At 35.6% G+C, this 18,052-nt stretch overlaps 1 protein-coding gene across 2 annotated transcripts in view; it reads left to right on the forward strand.

Moving 5' to 3' along the window:
* Positions 1–18,052, forward strand: part of LOC110098601 (histone-lysine N-methyltransferase EZ3) — a 51,187-nt gene that overhangs the window by 24,976 nt on the left and 8,159 nt on the right. The window contains exons 9-13 of one of the 2 annotated variants that reach the window (XM_028698430.1): positions 5,927–6,618; positions 8,954–9,104; positions 10,118–10,338; positions 10,581–10,712; positions 15,307–15,454. In XM_028698430.1, coding sequence (XP_028554263.1) covers positions 5,927–6,618; positions 8,954–9,104; positions 10,118–10,338; positions 10,581–10,712; positions 15,307–15,334 — 1,224 coding nt within the window. In that variant the 3' untranslated portion in view covers positions 15,335–15,454. Of the gene's footprint in view, positions 1–5,926; positions 6,619–8,953; positions 9,105–10,117; positions 10,339–10,580; positions 10,713–15,306; positions 15,455–18,052 lie in introns of those variants that run through there. The other variant, XM_020825474.2, reaches the window with a different exon arrangement.

Raw genomic sequence — 18,052 nt, forward strand, 5'->3', positions numbered from 1 at the left:
TCGAGAATGAGATTTTGGAACATCGTACCTTTCGTAGCAGTCGTCGGCGGTGTCGGTGTCGAGGTCGAGGACCGTCCCCACCACGCTACAAGAGCGTGTATAGGGCTTACCCGCCTCGTCGTATGCTTCGCACCGGGCTCCCTCCTACCGTGCTACAAGAGCGCGTATAGGTGGTTCCCCGGTCCGCTGCAAACGTCGAGAACGGGATTAGAGTTAGAAATTTATACCTTGGAACCCGGCGGTGGAAGTGGTTCGCGGATCGAGGCGGGCAAAATGTTTTATTTTCTTCTTTTTTTATTAATTATAATTAATGTTAATTAATTATAATTAATTAATTATAATCATCTCTATTTGTTAATTACAATTAATTAGAATAATTAATTATAATTATTTATATTTAATTAACATAATTAATTATGATTTTTTTATTAATCATAACTAATTAATATAAATTAAATTAAATTAATTATAGTTAATTAATAATGATTAATTATAATTAAAATTAATCTTATTATAATTAATTATAATTAAAATTAATTATAATTAATTATAATAACATTTTTTTAATTAAAATGATTATAATTAAGAAACTAATTAATTAAAATTAATTTTAATTAAGATAAAAGGATTTGGCCGAGAATGTGCAGGAAAGGGAGAAAGTCACCTTCACGGTCGGTGAGCTCCCGTTGGCGCTTTGGATCAAATCGAAGGAGCAAAGTCAATCGGCCACAAGGAGTCGGAGAAGGGCGTGAACGGGAGAAGGTTACTTCACGACCAACGAGCTCCCGTTGGCTTTCCGATCAAAATGTGTAACTTCTGATCTTGCTAGGAGGGAAAGTCGAGAGGAGCGAAGTCGAGCCCACGAAGGAAGCGAAGAAGCCACGGGAAAGGAAGAAAGTTATTTCAAAGCTGGCGAGTTCCCGTTCCACTTTCGATCAAAATGTCGTAACTTCCGTTCCGTCTGGAAGAGGAAGTCGCCTATGGAGCGTAGTCGAACGTCCACGAAGGAGCTGGAGGAGTGACACGAACGGGAATAAGTTACCTCCCGAACCAGCGAGCTCGAGTTGTCGCTTCCAATCAAACTGTCTTAACTTCCGATCACCGGAAGAAGAGAGAGCGAGAGAAAGAAATGGGATCGGGAGAGGAAGCCAGAAACAAAAGCCTTCGACCTCTTCTATTCGACTACTTAACGACGCAAATGCGTCGTGCGGGCAACGGGGGAAGAGGGTCGTGCGAGATCGTGGGAGAAGGGACGTCGACGTGACAGCGATGTGCGATGGACGGCTTCGGACAGCTACGCACGATCTCTTTTCCTCTTTTTGTTTATATTAGGCAGGTCAACAGCATGAAAACATTTCTTTTCAATACTCCTAATTATTTCAATATTCCTCCGCCGGGGCAATGTATCCCACTATATTTTAAATTTATACATGACCAGTGCACAAATTAAATTAAGTATGAGAGATATTGAAAACAACAATTCAGATTTATATATGAGTGTCTACTTTAGGATATTCACAGATTTTCAAATCATTACAAAACTATGAGTTTAGTTGGCCATATAAAAAAAATTGATCAAAACACTTTCTATTACATGCTAAAAAAAAAACACAAATAGAAAAGATAAAGAAAATAGCACCTGAAATGAAGAATCTCATATAGATCCTACAGATGATTTCTTCTTGAAGTGTTTCTCCCCTTACACCTTTGCTTTCCACACTCTTTTCCACTCATAAGTGTGGTTTTGCTCTCTAAAAGTATGAACAACAACTCCCTTATCTCTGTATCCTCTGGTTCCTTTTGTCTCTCTTCTTTCATAAGAAAATATAAAAAACTACTTATACTTAATATAAAAAGACTCAAGCATCGTGATGCTCGATAGAATGGCGCCCAACGTGACAATATGAACTAGTGCCTCGACACTGCTTAATGTGGTTTTGCTACGGTGTTGGGCTGACGTAGCACAGATGTTTGCTGATTCGATTGGACGCTTGGCTGATTTGGCATGGCACTTCTTTTTCCTAATTGCTTCGCCACAACTGCAAAAGATGGGTGCTGCTGTTCTTTTTATATGTTGAACCCTTTAATAAAGGAGTGAAAGATGTTTGTCACATAATTACATAACTTTATAGAGTAAGCTTTAGTGCATGGGGTTCTTGCCCTTGATGCCCGCATTCGAGATTTGCTCATTCCTATGATGGAATATTGATAAAATATGAGAAGTAGTTGTGAAGAAGAGTTCTCAATCGCAATAAGATTATCTTAATGATCATCATTATATTTGTATCTTTATTATTGGTTATGTGGATGTTCAGAAAAAATAAACATCAAGGCAATTCAAATAGAGATATAATTTTAGTGCATTTTTATTAATAAATATCATAAAATATTATTAGAAGATAAAATAATGGCTGTGTTAAATTTTTTTAAGCATCTTTGATCAACTATACAGAAGTTTGAGTTATAATGGTTAAAATGATGTGCCTGCTTTTTTCACTATAGATGTTTGGAAGTAATTGAATTAAGTTGCAGATATGAATTCCATTGTTTATTTGATAGAAAATGAAAGAAAGTGAGTTCTTATTTTTGACACTCACCTTCATAATGGAGAGAAGCGAGTTTCAATTATTTTAGGGCTTGGATGTTACCTCCATTTTGTAGTTTTTGTATTAATTACTACTAATATTTTTATAAAACGAAGGAATGGCTTATGATATTTTTTTTCCTAATTTTATTAAAATGATATAAAATTAATGGTATGATTGGTAAATTTGAAACTCATTGCAGTCTACAAAACAAAATCCAAACTTGGTTCACAATAAAAATGAGTTCTTGTTGAACAAACAAACATCATGGTAACTCACTTATAGATCTCAATTCTAACCACTTCTAAGCACTTAAATCTAAACAAAATATTCCTAAGAGGATGCCATTGAGACAAAAAAGTAAATTTTATAAGATTACAAATTTGTTATTTATCGTATAGAAATCTAAGTATTAGGCGGTAAAGTATTGTCTGGTTGAGTCGGACAAAAATAAGAATGTCAAGATAGATGTATGAAAAAACTAGAATGGTGAAAGGAGATTATATTAGAGGGAAATAAAGTAGCATCTGAAATATGGTATTGGAAAATAGTGGTGGTGATGAGGACATCGTCAGCGATTTCGACACGTGTACCATCGAAGATGCCGGAGATCGACGGCCACGATCAGGAGTTTTTATTTTGAGTCATTTTATGTAGTAGTTTATTTTATTTTTTCAGTTTTTACTGTTTTACCCTTATGGGTGGTCATTTGATATTGTAGCCCCGAGGGCATTTATGTCTTTTAGTTTTTGTTTTATTTTGGCCTATTTATAGGAGGCCTCATGCATTGTACTAGATGATGATTAATATGAAATTTTCAGTTTGTGCTTATGGATCTCTTTGTGAGTTCTAAGTTCTCTCTTTGGATGATCTCTTAGTGAGTTCGTGGAGGAGAGGCCCAAGTGGGGCAAAAGCAATACCCGTCAATCTTGGTGGATTCCAAGGTTCGCGGTTCTCTTATGTTTCTTGTCCTTTTATTTTTCTTCTTGCATCGAATTCCCTCTCCACCCATTCATCCTCATACCCCGACCACCTCTTGCTCACTTCCCCAAAACCGAAAACCCCACATTCCCCCCCAACTGCCCTCCTCGAGCCCTAGCCACCCGCCGGCCACCAAACCCCATAGCCGCCGGTCCCTTGGACCTTTTAGCCGCTGGCCTCTTCTAAGCCTCCATGAATTTTGAATTTCAAAATTCAAAACCCCATTCTATACTTACCTTATTGGATTTTTCTAATTATGGAAAGTTTTTTGAATCTAATTCTAATTTAAATTTAAATTAGATGAGATTTGATATTCTTATTCCTTAATTAGCTAATTCATTGAGGAAGCATTAATTACTCCCCATTCAGCCCTCAATCGAATATTGTTGCTATTCAATTAGTTTCCTAATTTGGGTTGATCCAAAATCAATGGGAATTTGAATTCAAATTCCATTTAGATTTGATGTCAAATCTTTCCCTAATTTCCTAACCCAATTAGGTAACCAATTACTATGCATAAACTGAGTTTAAAATCAGATTTATTCTCTTACATCAATTAAGAGCTTGGGCCCACATTTAATTAATACCAATCCCCTGATTTGCTCCCCTAATGGCCGGCTCTTTATTCCTCTCCAATCAACATTAATTGGCATTCATTTTGGATCCAATTAATTTTTTCTCTAATCACTTTTCCCTCCCACCATCCATTACATTCAAAATTCAAATTTGAACTTCCCCTACCCAATTGATTAGGGAAATCTAAAAATACTGCCCAAGAAAAATCCGTTCCTGCTGTCTTTGGCCTTCAAATGCTAGCTGCTATTCAACAATTCCAGCAAGCTTCTTACTGCTGTCACGCCGTCCAAAAGATTTCCAAACCTGCTGCCTTAAATTTCTGGACGTTCAACCCTGCTGTCCTGAAATTCCTGCAAAGAGAAATCAACAGTTTCCCTGCTAAGAATCCTCCTGTTGCTGTCCAAAGCCTTCCTATGGTTGCTGCTCAAATTTTCTAAGTTATAAGGTTGCTGGCCAGTTGTCTAAAACCCAACGCTACTGTCCAGAGCCTCCATTGGAAGAATTTTCCTGCTGTCCAGGAAATTCCTGTCCAGATTTTGCTATCCAGAAAATTCCAGTCAAGGTTCTTGCTATCCAGAAATTTCCAACCAAGACCTTTGCGGTTCCAGCCCTCCTAACGCTAGGAAACTGCAGTCCTGCAAAACCAGAGCCGCACTATTGCTGTCCAACGTCCTCAGAAGCCACCGTTTCCATCCAAAACTTTCTGGAATTGCTGGCCCAGATTTTTTTACTTGCTGTCCAAGGGTTCGAGAACGAATGCGTTGCTATCCAAACGTCCAAGGAGCCACCACGTCATCCCGTGGATTCCCCGTCGCCGGCTACTTCCCCAACGAACTAGACTTTGGGCACCATTTGTCTCTTAGTGGCATTGCCTAGTTTGCTCTCAATCTTCCTCCGTTCAAATCCCACCGTCAAGAGCGCGAGTGAGGGACCCAAGGTGAAAAGTTCTATTTGTTAGCCGCGGATTATTGTTTTTGCGATAGCATTACTCTCTTTATTTTTATGTTGTTAAATTGATAGCATCCCGTTAATCTAGTTGTAATTGCATGCCTTACATAATTTCGACTTGATAGTTCTGAAAGCCTAACTTGGGTAAGCATTAATTTTATAACTAGCAAAGTTTTAATAATCTTATATTAAAATCCCCAAGCAGTTCTTGTTTCAATGCATACGTATCACATCAGGTGGTTTGGCATTTATAACGAAGGTTAAAAAAATACACCAATCAAAATTGATATATAAAATAAAAGAAAATAATCAAAATGATCTCTTAACTCTTTATGAAAGGTCAAAATGTTTCCTAGTTTTATTAAATGATTATTTTGATCCCTTGACTCTATAAAAAGGAGTCAAATAGTGCTAGCAAAATAGTTTTTTGATAGAATTGGAGCTCATTTTAATCTTTTATAAAAAGTCAATGGATAATTTTAGTCCTTTTTCCTATAAAATAAATGTTGAAGGATTTGAAAAAAAAATTGGGTTGACAAATGTTAACATGGATATAAAAGTTATGCAGAATGATTTGCACAAATAAGTTTATGCAACACTTTCAAAATGAAATGAATATAGAATAAGGATTCCTGAAGCCAACCCGACATCATTGGATGAGGCTAATGATAATGATGATGATAAATTTATTGAATTTCATATACTACGTAGCAAACGGATAGCATAGGCTTGTATGGCTATATGGACTTTTCCATTACTTGGTTCGTATTCTTATATGAATTGTATATGATCTCATACTATATTCCGTTGCTAATTCAGTTTCTGACAATTTGCAGAGAAGAGAAAATGAGGAAGTTCACTGTCTCGCTGAAGATGACACAAAGCAAAACAAGAAAATGGAATCCGCTTCTCCCTCTGAATCTGAAGATTCAAATCCTGATGATGATATCACAAATCTAACACCTTCTAATGGGCTATGCTCTGATGTCAATAGATTGACCATTGTTTCATCAGAAACTGTTGGTAATATAACGCACCATGCTGTTTCCTCATGTGCAATTGAAGAAAATGTCCCTGATTTTCCCTTGAAAACTTTAGTTAATATAAGTAAGCGCAAGAACCTGAAACAGGAGAATATGTCATTGGGGAAATCTCAAACTTTTTTAGGGAAACATCTTGGTCCTGCTGATAAAAAGCAGAAAAAGATATCAGCGTCAGATCTTTCTACGCCAAGTAGGGAGATGGATATTTTATATGGAAACGTATCTTCACTTCATTATACCAAATGCCAAGGTGGGGCAGCAATTTGTGATCAGTTTCAACATGAATCTAATGAATATCCTTCTCTAACTAAAGGTGATCATGGTAATGACTATGGTACCAACATTGAGGACACAGAAGTAAATAAGACGACTGAAGTTTTCCTTTTAAAGAGCTTATCCAGTTTCAGTAGAGGGCAGACCTGTGGTTGGAGTGTAATTGAGAAAGATCTCTACCTAAAGGGCATAGAAATATTTGGGAAGAACAGGTGATTCGAATTTATCTATGACTATTATTTTTTCTGCAACTAAAGTTAAATAATTAGTTTAACAAATCTATATTTAATTTTAAAACAAATCTCTTATAATAATGCTTTTTTTAACCGTTGTTTTGGTACCTTTGAAATGGGCATCACTCTGTGTGGTGAACATTTTGTGTCATGCATATGATTATTCTTACAGTAAGTGTTCTAGAATTTCTCATAGAAATTTTTTTGTTAATTTTTAGGTTTCTCAGTGCAAATACTTTAAAGCAAGGCTGCAAAAACTTGACCGGACAATTTTTTTTTTTGGGAAACCTATAGAGGGGCTTACGTGTTAATATAAAAGAAGGGTACAAGGTCTTTAAAGGGAACCTTCAGCTCGCTAATGCTCGAAAAAGCTAAAAAAAATAAAACCTAAGAGCCGATGGTCCCCTATACTAAGAATTATAAAATTACCTACTAATAATCTAGGGCTCCAAGTAGGCAACACCCAAAAAAGTAAGATAAAAAAAAGGAATTCAACACAATCTTATTGCAAAAAATAGTTATCTTATCCAAAGAAACCTCAGTCCAATGTACTTGCAAGAGAAAGTGACTGCAAAAGAAACAAGCACAATAACACATGGAAAAAACAATAAGGATTGTAACTAGATAGAAATTGCAACCAAGTTGAATTAAAGGAACTAAAGGTGAAGTACTTCCAATCAGAAATTATTAACATTCCATTGTTTTTGACAATCTGAAAAACCCCATTACACACCTTGTAATCACATAACACAATGGCCAAATAAGTACTGAAACAAATAGGGAAATGTAGGAAAATCACATGAAGGCATAACCAAATAGAGTAGTCATACATCATCCGAATCATACCAAGAGTAATATCAATACTGCAATAAAATATATCCCTAAACAGTAATAGCATAAAATGAAGCTGCCAAAAAAAAAAAAAATGAAGCCGCCAGGTGGTGAAGTTTCCGGCAAGAAAGCAGAATCCGGGAAAAACCAAAACATGGAAAAGATTCCAATCATAAGCACCAAACCCCTCCCAACCATAAAGGAGGAATAAGTAACCCAATTGTATGGAAAACAGGACAATCATATACAAGGATAAAGCAACAGATTAATAGCATAAAATGAAAATGCCTGGAGCTAAAGTACCAAACCCCACCCAATCAGAGAGAAGAATTAAGCAACCCAACTATAAGGAAAACAGGACAACCATATAAAAAGATAAAGCAACAAATAAAGAAGAAAAGGATTAGCCTCCTAGAACTGTCCATTCAGAGAATGAGAGGTTTAGGATTCGATGATTTGACTGGAATCAAATCAGATGATGTAATAAATATACAAATTTATTAAATAAAATTTAAATTACAGAATAATCATGTAATAATATAAATTTTTAATAAAAATAAATTAAATTCAAACAATAATATATTATATAATTTTAAATTTAAATACATTCAATCTTTAAATTTAATTCAAATCTTTTGAGTTTGGATGGGGCAATAACTCATATGGAGTGATAGAGTAATGTGAAATGCTTACTTGAGAATTTTTCATTTAAAAATTAAGCATTTTAAATTTAAATTAATTTGTTGAATTAAAAATATTATTTAATATTTTATTCTTAATATATTAATTTAATTTATTTAATTATTTAAATATTTTAGAAATTGAACCGGCTAATTTAAGGGAATTGGGACATTTTCACCAGTTTGTCGTTTGAACTGGTTGTTTTGGCAGGTTCATCTCGGTTTGGTACAAAATTGATCTTCAGGCTGAATCAGACTGGCTGGGCCGGTCTGGTTTTTAAAACCTTGTTTTAAAGTTCTTTGTGCATTTCTATGGTATAAGGCCTAGTTTAATTGGGCGTTTTTTGTGCTTATTCCTTTTTAAAACGGTAAAGTTATATCTTCTTTACTGTTTGGTTCCTCAAACCACGTTTTCAATAACACCATTTTTTTATTTTACTGTTGTTTTGAGAAACCTTTTTATATGTACTTTCTCCGTTAGAAAACTCTTTTTCTAAACCAACGTTTCTTAAAACTGCCTTTTATAAAAATACGAAATAACCAAACGAAGCCTAAATCTCATGCACATCTTCCAGTCATTTCAATGTAAGCCTGGTTTTGCGTAAGGCGTGCATGCTAGAAATATCCGGGAATGAAAACTGAGTGAAGTGCTTTTTCTAATTCCATGAAGGATAATCAAAATATGATTTTGATATTGTTCATTGATCACATTGTTGCCGTAATTCGCTTGCATACGTAAGACATTAAAATATTAACTCATTATCGTTTTTTATTATTATTTTATGTGATTTTTGACTCTGCAGTTGCCTCATCGCAAGAAACCTCCTTTCTGGACTGAAGACATGCATTGAGGTATCAAAATACATGTTTAATGATGGGGCGTCATTACAGATCAGACCTTTATTAACTAGTTCGTGCTTGGAAGATAGTGGAAGATGTGATCGTGCTATGACAGTGCGTTATTATTCTTTTCGTTGTTAATAGTGATATTTTTTTTTTCATATTTTATTCATGCTATTATTTCATATTTTATTCATGCTATTATTTCACGATTTTAAGGTCCATAATCCGAAATCCCTGAAAACTACAAAACCCTTTATTTGTCCCATGCATGCATAACTTAAGATCTTGCTTGAATGGAAGAATTCTTGGATGCGCAGCTCTATGTTACTGAAAAATAACTAATTTTGAGACCATGTTAAATTAGTTAAATGTTTATGTTTGTCAAATAACTAATTTTAGACCACGTATGTGAAGCTTTGGTCTTCAATGTGCAAGGTATTCAAACACATTCGAAATTCTCTGGTTCATTCATTTTCTTGACAGGCCATTCACTTAGGCTTCATTTGGGACGGCTTTCTTAGTACTTCTTAAAGCAATTTTTTAGTACAAAACATTTAATTTTTTACTAAAAAACTGTTTTAAGAAGCAATAAAAAAGCCGTCTCAAATGAAGCCTTAAGTGCAAAATCAAAGCAAGGTAAAATGCTTCGGGTAAAATTACTTTTCAAAGTTTTTATTTTGATGCAAGTCGTATTGGCTTTACAGCATGCTACGTTTTAGGTTACTTCAGAAATTGTTACAAGGTCAATAGATCCAATATTACGGTATTTAATTTGCTGGGCTTTAGACAATTCTACTTTATTTGTAATGGGAGACGACCTAGCTTTTACCAAGGGCGTGGAAAATAAACTCTATTTTCAACGTTTAGTATCTGATTCAGGCTTCATTTGGGACGACTTTTTTACTGCTTCTTGAAGCGACTTTCTAGTAAAAAAATTAAAATTTATGTACTAAAAACCTGCTTCAAGAAGCAATAATAAAGTTGTCCCAAACGAAGCCTTAATTTATCAAAACTTTAATATATTTTGCGTTTTGTAATCACGAAATAACTAAGTTGAGCTTTAGTTTTGTATGTGTTGATTGCTCTTGGTTATCTTATGAGCTTTGTCTTTTTGTTTATCATAGGAGCATGATATGCCAGCAAGGACCAAGATCTGGCGTAAGAGGGGCAGAGCTAGGAAGCTGAAATATACATGGAAATCTACTGGCCATCCATCAATTCGGAAAAGAATTGGTGATGGGAAGCAACAACCATGTAAACAATATACACCCTGCGGTTGCCAGCAAATGTGTGGGAAGCAATGCTCTTGTATGGAAAATGGAACCTGCTGTGAAAAGTACTGCGGGTACCTGCTAAAGCATAATTTGTCTTCTTTATCATGCAATGCTAGTTTTTTCTGCAAGTTACTTTGACTTTTCTTTTCTCTTCTTTAGATTTTTGTTCCATATTATCACTCTAATAGCCATAGGAAAGAAAATTTCCCATATTTTCTTGTGCTTTGTGTGAGTTAAATGTTAATAGGTGAATCAAGCTTGTTTTCTTGGGGATAATGTTTAGAGTTCATTCGATATTGGTCTAATTTCTCAGGTGTTCCAAGAGCTGCAAAAATCGTTTTAGAGGATGCCACTGTGCGAAGAGCCAATGCAGAAGCCGCCAGTGCCCTTGCTTTGCTGCTGGTCGTGAATGTGATCCTGATGTCTGCAGAAACTGTTGGGTCAGGTAAAGTTGCGACTTCTGATTTCCATCTTCATGATGCAGATCTGCTCATTTATTAGGGGCTCATTTTGTAGCTTGCAAATGAATAACAATTTTTGAAAGTGATGATTTAATTGTCATTCATTTTTTCTTTGAAATAGAAAACCTCATTTCTTAGAGATTTTGAATGGGTTTGTAAAGTTGAAAATTATGCTAAGTTTTAACTACATCCAACCAAATGATGGAATCTAGTAAAAGTATTATTTTTCAAAACACGTTTTCTAACTCCAAGCTGTTAGACCACTCAAGTTGTACCGCAAGGCCACAACACCTATCTGGTTCCCACTACATTAGCACAAGCGTGTCTCCACTACTTCTGACATACCGCCAGGCATTAATGGCTTCTTAGCTTTGCTCATTCTAGATCATTCCCTTTTCCTTATATACACAAACTACTACTGTAAAGCTATGGATTATTCTATTGAAATGGAATGAACTAGAAATCCTCTTCTCTACTATCTTCTCTGTTTAGCTTTTCTTCTAACTAACCGTCAGGACTTCCTTCATGGTATTAGAGTCGAGGCATTAACCCTTCCTCCCTCTTTTACTTCAATGGCGGATCAGGACTCAACTTCTCCGATTCAACCTACATCCTCTTTGTCAGCTGCCATGGCCGATTTCACCATTCCCTCTCCACTCAAGATTCTTATGACCAACCTCAAACTCATTGTCCACAACCAACTTCCAAACGACAACTATCCCATTTGGCGGCTTCAGATCCTTAAACTTTTCTCCGCAAACGGCTTTGTTGGATATTTTACTAGTCATGTAACCAAACCGTCTCCTACAATGGCAGAAACCAATCCTGCCGATTACTGCTCTGGCATCTTATAGACCAAAATCTTGTTTCTGCTCGTCTATCCACCATTTCTCTATCAATTCTTCTGTATATTCTCAATCTCTACATGACCAATGAGATATGGCTCACTCTTGAGTGTCTCCTACAACCGACTAACCGATCTCGGGTCATTCAGCTAAAAAATGAGCTCCATCACATTCAGATGCGAGACAACACAATGACACAATATCTATGTAAGATTAAAGCTCTCGTGGACAACATAGCTGCCGCCGGCTCTCGCATAGACTCTGAGGACATTATTCTATACATCCTTAGTGGCTTACCATCATCCTACAATCCCTTCAAAATAACCATTCACACATCTCAACAACTTATCAGTTTGGATGTGCTTTACTCTCTTCTTTGCAGTGAAGAGATTAATCTTCAGTCGGAACTTCAGCGGGATACCAGTTAGCCGTCCAAACATATCGCCCTCTACACGGTTCGACCCACCCCACCTCGTGGTCAATTCCAATCGAGAGGGTACCGTGGCCGTGGACCTTCCTCAGGACAACCAAAAACACTCCATCCAACAGTCGTCCGTCTTCTCCTGCCGGCAATTGCCCCATTTGCCAAATCTGTATCAAGTCCAGACATATCGCTTTGAATTGTTGGAATTGCTGCAACCTTTCCCCCACCTCCTCTTCCAGCAATCGGGCGCTTCTGGCCAACCCCCAATCCACTCCAGTAAATTAATGGGTTCTTGACTAAGGGCTTCAACTCATCCCACTCCGGACACCAACAACCTTCAGTATCCCACACCATACACCGGTACAGATTCAATCTCCATTGCGAATGACAACTCCTTACCAATCCAAAACACCGGCCAAGGCCTTCTTTTGCTTCCGGACTCCAATCGTAAACTTCGTTTACACAACCTACTTCATGTTCCTTCTCTTTCGCACAATCTTCTATCCATACACAAATTAACTACTTCGTGGACTTAGTCGCGATGGCCTCTATTATGTATTCACTACATTTGTCACCTCTCCAACAGCTCTACACACCACGACTGCCTCCTCCAACCGCTAGCATGCTCGTCTAGGCCATCCCAACATTAGATCTCTACAAGCTTTAGCTAATACAATACCACCCTTTATATGTACTCCCTCCCCCTCTTTTGTTTGCACCTCTTGTAATGTGGCGAAAAGCCACAAGTTATCTTTTTATACTACCAAATATCATGTAAACAAACCTTTTATGCTAATACATTTAGATGTTTGGGGTCCGGCCCCAGTCTCATCTTTAAATGGTTTTCGCTATTATGTGATATTTATAGATGACTATACTCGCTTTACTTGGCTGTTTTTAATGCATACCAAAGCCAAAACTTTCTCCAAATTTCAGCAATTTCATACGCTTGTGAGTAAAAATTTTAACTTCAACATTCAAAGCCTACGTTCTGATGGTGGTGGCGAGTTCACGAGCAACACCTTCACCTCATTTCTACTCAAACATGGCATCGCGCAACAATTCAGCTTTCCCTATACGCCAAAACAAAATGGGCTTGCAGAGTGCAAGCTTCTTCACTTACTTGACACCACTCACACCGTTCTTCATGCTGCAAATCTTCCTAATCACTTCTGGGCCGAAGATCTCCTCACATCGAACTATCTAATTAATCGTCTTCTCACCAAAGCCTGTTGCCTTCAAATACCATTCCAACTCCTCCATGGTCGTCTACTCTCTTGCTCCCATCTAAAGACTTTTGGTTTCCTCTGCTCCCATGGCTCAAACTACTAGCACAAAATAAACTATCCCCTCGCTCCAAAGAGGGCCTTTCCTTGGTTACTCCACTATACATAAGGGATATCGATGTTTACATCTCCAATCAAACAAACTTCACGTCTCTCGTCTTGTAGTCTTTCATGCGCATAAGCTTAAGGATAAGCTAGTGCTATCTTGCGGCCAAAGTTTTATGAAATATTATGTTCAAGTTCATTTTGAATTTTTTTTTTGTTTACTGAGCTCTGTGTTTAATTTTTTAACTTGTTCTTTCCTTTATAGCTTACTTTCTTTTTCCATTGTTTTTTTTAATGTTTATAACTACTGAATTAATGAGCTTGTGAAAAGATAATAAAGTTTAACACCTATTAGAGATGCTAATGGATTCTCTCCACATATTCCTTCCGCAAAAAAATAGGAAGATTAACAATTTGTATGACCTTAATGAAAGTATACCGGGCCATACCGTTTTTTATTTTTATGATGTTGATTACACTAGTACTACTATTATCTCTTTAACACTTTCCAGCTTAATAACTCACCCGTCAAAATTAAAGCCATGTGTTTTATTTAATTTTGAAAAAACGTCTCAATTACATTAAATTTTTATGATAAATGATTTGGATGGAGTTAAAGGATATTCAGCAAAATAAATGGGTATTAATTTTCACGTGGAGTGGAGTTTAATGGAAGCATTATTTTTGTTGCCCGTTGAGCACTTGAGCAATCAGAAACATTTGTGAAATTTTGTGAGTAATTTGCCTGCTAAAGATTCATCCTTAGGTATTGAAACCTTGTATTTGGAAGTGTAGAAATTGCGAACTCAAACAAAAGAATTTCATCAGAAGAGAATGAGCTTCTCCTCTTAGGATTGAACTATCTCTCTCTCTCCCCCTCCCTCTCTCTCTTCACACATCTCTTCCCTAATCTTGGCAATTGACTTGAAGCATTATTTATTATTGTATTCATTGAATGAATCGACTGCACAAGTAGTCTTTTCATCAACTTTACGGAAATTTAACAAAGCTTTTTTATGAAGCGAATTGAAGATTTGGAATACTTTTTGGCCAGATTGCGGATAAATGTAACGTTTTTATCAGTTTTGTCTATATTTTCCTTGTCACGTTCAACGAAATGGAACAATACTATGAAATTTATGATTTTTTTGGTTATTAATTAGTCTTCCTAGAATATGTTCCAAAGCATCTTGATCTTATGTTTGCGTGCTGATCTTATGTTTGCGTAGAGTTTACCCAAAAAAGAGTATGAGTTCCTTGTGGTAGGATATACTTCCTCCTATTTGGAGTGAATTCTCCTTTCTGCATTACAGAGTGAATTAGCTTCATTGTTTTGTTGAGTTAAAGTATTTCATTTAGGTGGCTTATGTTATTCTATTTTTATTGTTAATATTCTAAAAGCAATTTGTAACCACAATTTCTATTTTACTCTTTAAAAAATAATATTTCTAAAGCTAATTTTGGAAAATTAGGAAAAAAATGTATAGTTTTTCATCTAAACTGATGTTGTTATTTGTTGATTGTTTTTCTCATTATAAAAGTAGTTATTTGTTGATTGTTTTTCTCATTATAAAAGTAGTTAAAAAAGCTATAAATCTTTTCTTCGGCCTCAAATTGAGATTGATGTATTAGTTGATGCTAGTATACTATGCCCTATGATGCACCGACACTTCTCCTCAAAGAGGCGTGCAGTGTCCGACACGCCGAAAACGTGTCCGATTAAAAAAATATTAAAAACAAATTGGACACGTGTGTCCAACACGCGTATCTTAAATATTTTATAATTTTTTAAAATAGATTTTCTTATATTTGGCGAGATTTAAACTAAATTTCTTATTTCATATCCACAACACCAAATCATCATCTGCATTTAATACACATTCATCGAATATTCTCATTTTCATTTCTCTTTGGCAGTGCAGGTATTTTCATCTCCTCTCTTTTTGCACAATTACAAATCTTTCTCTTGTTAAACCAGAGTTGAAAGTAGTGATATTCAAAGATGATGATATTGAAGGCCAAAAACAAACCTCTAAAGCTAATCCTAGTAGTTGAAGCTTGAATGCTTGATGTTATAGTAAGTGATTATTTGCTTATATTTTTGTGGTTATACTAGATATTTTGTACTAAATATTTTATATTATAAGCTAGACAAGTTATCATGTCATTAATTTATTATTGTTTGTCATTTTTAATATGATATTACATTAATATATATATAATATATAAAAAAATGTATTGCCGTGTCAGTGCCGTACCCGTGTCCTATATTTAAAAAAAAAACCGTGTCCCGTGTCCGTGTCGTGTCGTGCCCGTGTCGCCGTGTCCGTGTCCGTGCATCATAGACTATGCCTATGTATGGTCTCTTGAGGCGTAGTAAATTAGTTATTTTGCTATTTCTTATGACCTTGAAGGATTCTAGGGATAAATGATGATTTCAAACTTGTCAAAAACTCCAATAAAATGTGGTATTGAGAGAGGGGAGAAAAATATCATAACAAAGGGATTAAATTCATTGCATTCATACCCTAAAACTTCAGAAGGGGAGTATTTATAGCATAACACGAAAAAAAAGCATAACACGACTCCTAAGGACATACTACAAAACTCATTATAACCTACTGACTCGATTTAACTACTTTTTACACTTATTAATTCATTGTGCCTAATATTTTTGACCCCTTCAGAATAAACCTAACACTCAAAGTTGAATCATATATGAAAAAGAAGTTAAATTCACATTAGAAATCCACGCATAATCTTGAGGTTGTTGATGGTATGCGAAAATGTTGGTAACTTTGTAGAAGGTGAGCACTGCAAGCCGCATTTTCAACTGATAATCCTTTGGTGGCGATGGAAGTTGCAACCCTTAGCGCACTCAGTCACTTGTGTCCTGTTGTGGCAATGCGATTGGAGTCTTGGGCATGCTAGGATTATCGTGCTCATAAATTTTAAGTGAGATAATTATTATTGGCTAATTAGGAGTTGATGTTTGGATTGTTGGTTGGATCGTTGGAGGAGGGGATGCGTCAATGTCTAATTGAACCATACAAGTAGCTTGAGAATGTGCTTTCTATTTGTTAAGGATTTGAATGCATTGCAAAGCACTTGCAATTCATCGTTGACCTAAAAATCTATGTGATGTGGCTTGAAGTTGTACAATGTGTTTGAGTTTGTTCTTAGTGTTGACAAGTTGGGATGTATGAGTCAAATGTTGCTCATATTTTATTGTCAACCTAGTCAATCTTCTGTTGATGTCGCTTTAAATCTCCCAAAGATCATATAATGTTTTGTTAAACCATGTGTAAGAGATCAAATTCCTTGACGTACATATGAGTTTCATCTGTTATAGAAGTTGTGCATGCTCTATTTTTGAAACCAAAAGTCAACAATTGTTGTTTGAGATGCACAGACTAAACGAAGCAAATCAGGGATTGAGAAGAGACGAGCCGGTGGTTTTAGTCGATGAGGGCTTCTTGATGAAGATATTTGGAAGGATGAGTTGATAAAAATGATGCACTACTAAAGGTAGAGATGGGGATCCGTGCGGTAACTGTAGAGGTCCTATACGAAAAGTCACTGGCGCCGGGATGCACAAGTGGCGGATTTGTAGATCTGCCATAGAGAGTGATGATAGAATTAGTGATGAGAGGAAGAAATTTAGAATGATAGATCTCGCAATGAGAATCTATGTTGGGGTCTATAATAACTGGTTTAGGCTGGGCCGATTCAACCGAACTGGCCAGCCTCTATTAATAGGTCGCGACCCAACAGGGGTCGGTAAAACTCCATTTCGCGAACAAAGCAGAGGAGCGGGCGGACGACCAATTTCGCATGAAGGCTTGGGGAGATTTTCTTACATCATTTTTAGCAAACGATTGGGTTGGAGGGTAAGATTAAACAACTCATTTTCGTTCCTATTGTTATAAAAGCAAGGGTTTGGGAGAAACGACGGTGGAAGAGAGGAACAAATTGGAAGGAAATGGGGAAAAAGTTTGTTTTCCCAAATCTTTTATAAATTGTTCCTAATATTTTCTCTAATTAGTGTAAACATTTAATTTAATAATAAGGAAGACATTTGGAAGCGAGGAGAGGAGATTTGTGAGGGAGAAAGAAGAAAGTTTTTGGGATTTGGAAGATCCCCTCATTGTAAGTAAAATGTATTTCATATAATTTTTCTTAGATATTTTTGTTAAAGCATAATAGTATTATAAAAATTTATATTTTTTAAATTCTTAGAAATTTGAGAAAATTTAGAAGGGAAGAGTCCTAGTTAAAAGAGTTGGGTGCTTCAAGAATTTAATAAGAAAGAGAACTTGTTACGAGGTATGAAAGAAATTCAATATTTGTTGAATTATTCAAATTAATATTTAATATTAATTAATTTGTTCTATTCTTGTGAACAGTTAACGACTTCCAAACTACATGATTATTGGAAGAAGACTAAAGTAGGTATTTATAAAAGTTTAAATTTTCTTTATTTTATTTTCTATTTTCATTTTGAAAGAAGTAAATATGTAATTGTTTAGACTTATGTTTTCTTTTACTGTTGGAAATGATTACCTGAAATAATCAACGGTATGTACAAATACAAATATGTAAAAGAAAAGGATATGTAGAAATGAGTATGTTAAAGAAATAGAAAGTGAAATTTAGAAAACAATCATACATATGTATATAATTCGTACATGCAAATAAAAAGTATATATATATGAATGAATTAT

The sequence above is a fragment of the Dendrobium catenatum genome, unplaced genomic scaffold, assembly GCF_001605985.2.
Source record: "Dendrobium catenatum unplaced genomic scaffold, ASM160598v2 fragScaff_scaffold_124, whole genome shotgun sequence".
NCBI classification, from domain to species: domain Eukaryota; kingdom Viridiplantae; phylum Streptophyta; class Magnoliopsida; order Asparagales; family Orchidaceae; genus Dendrobium; species Dendrobium catenatum.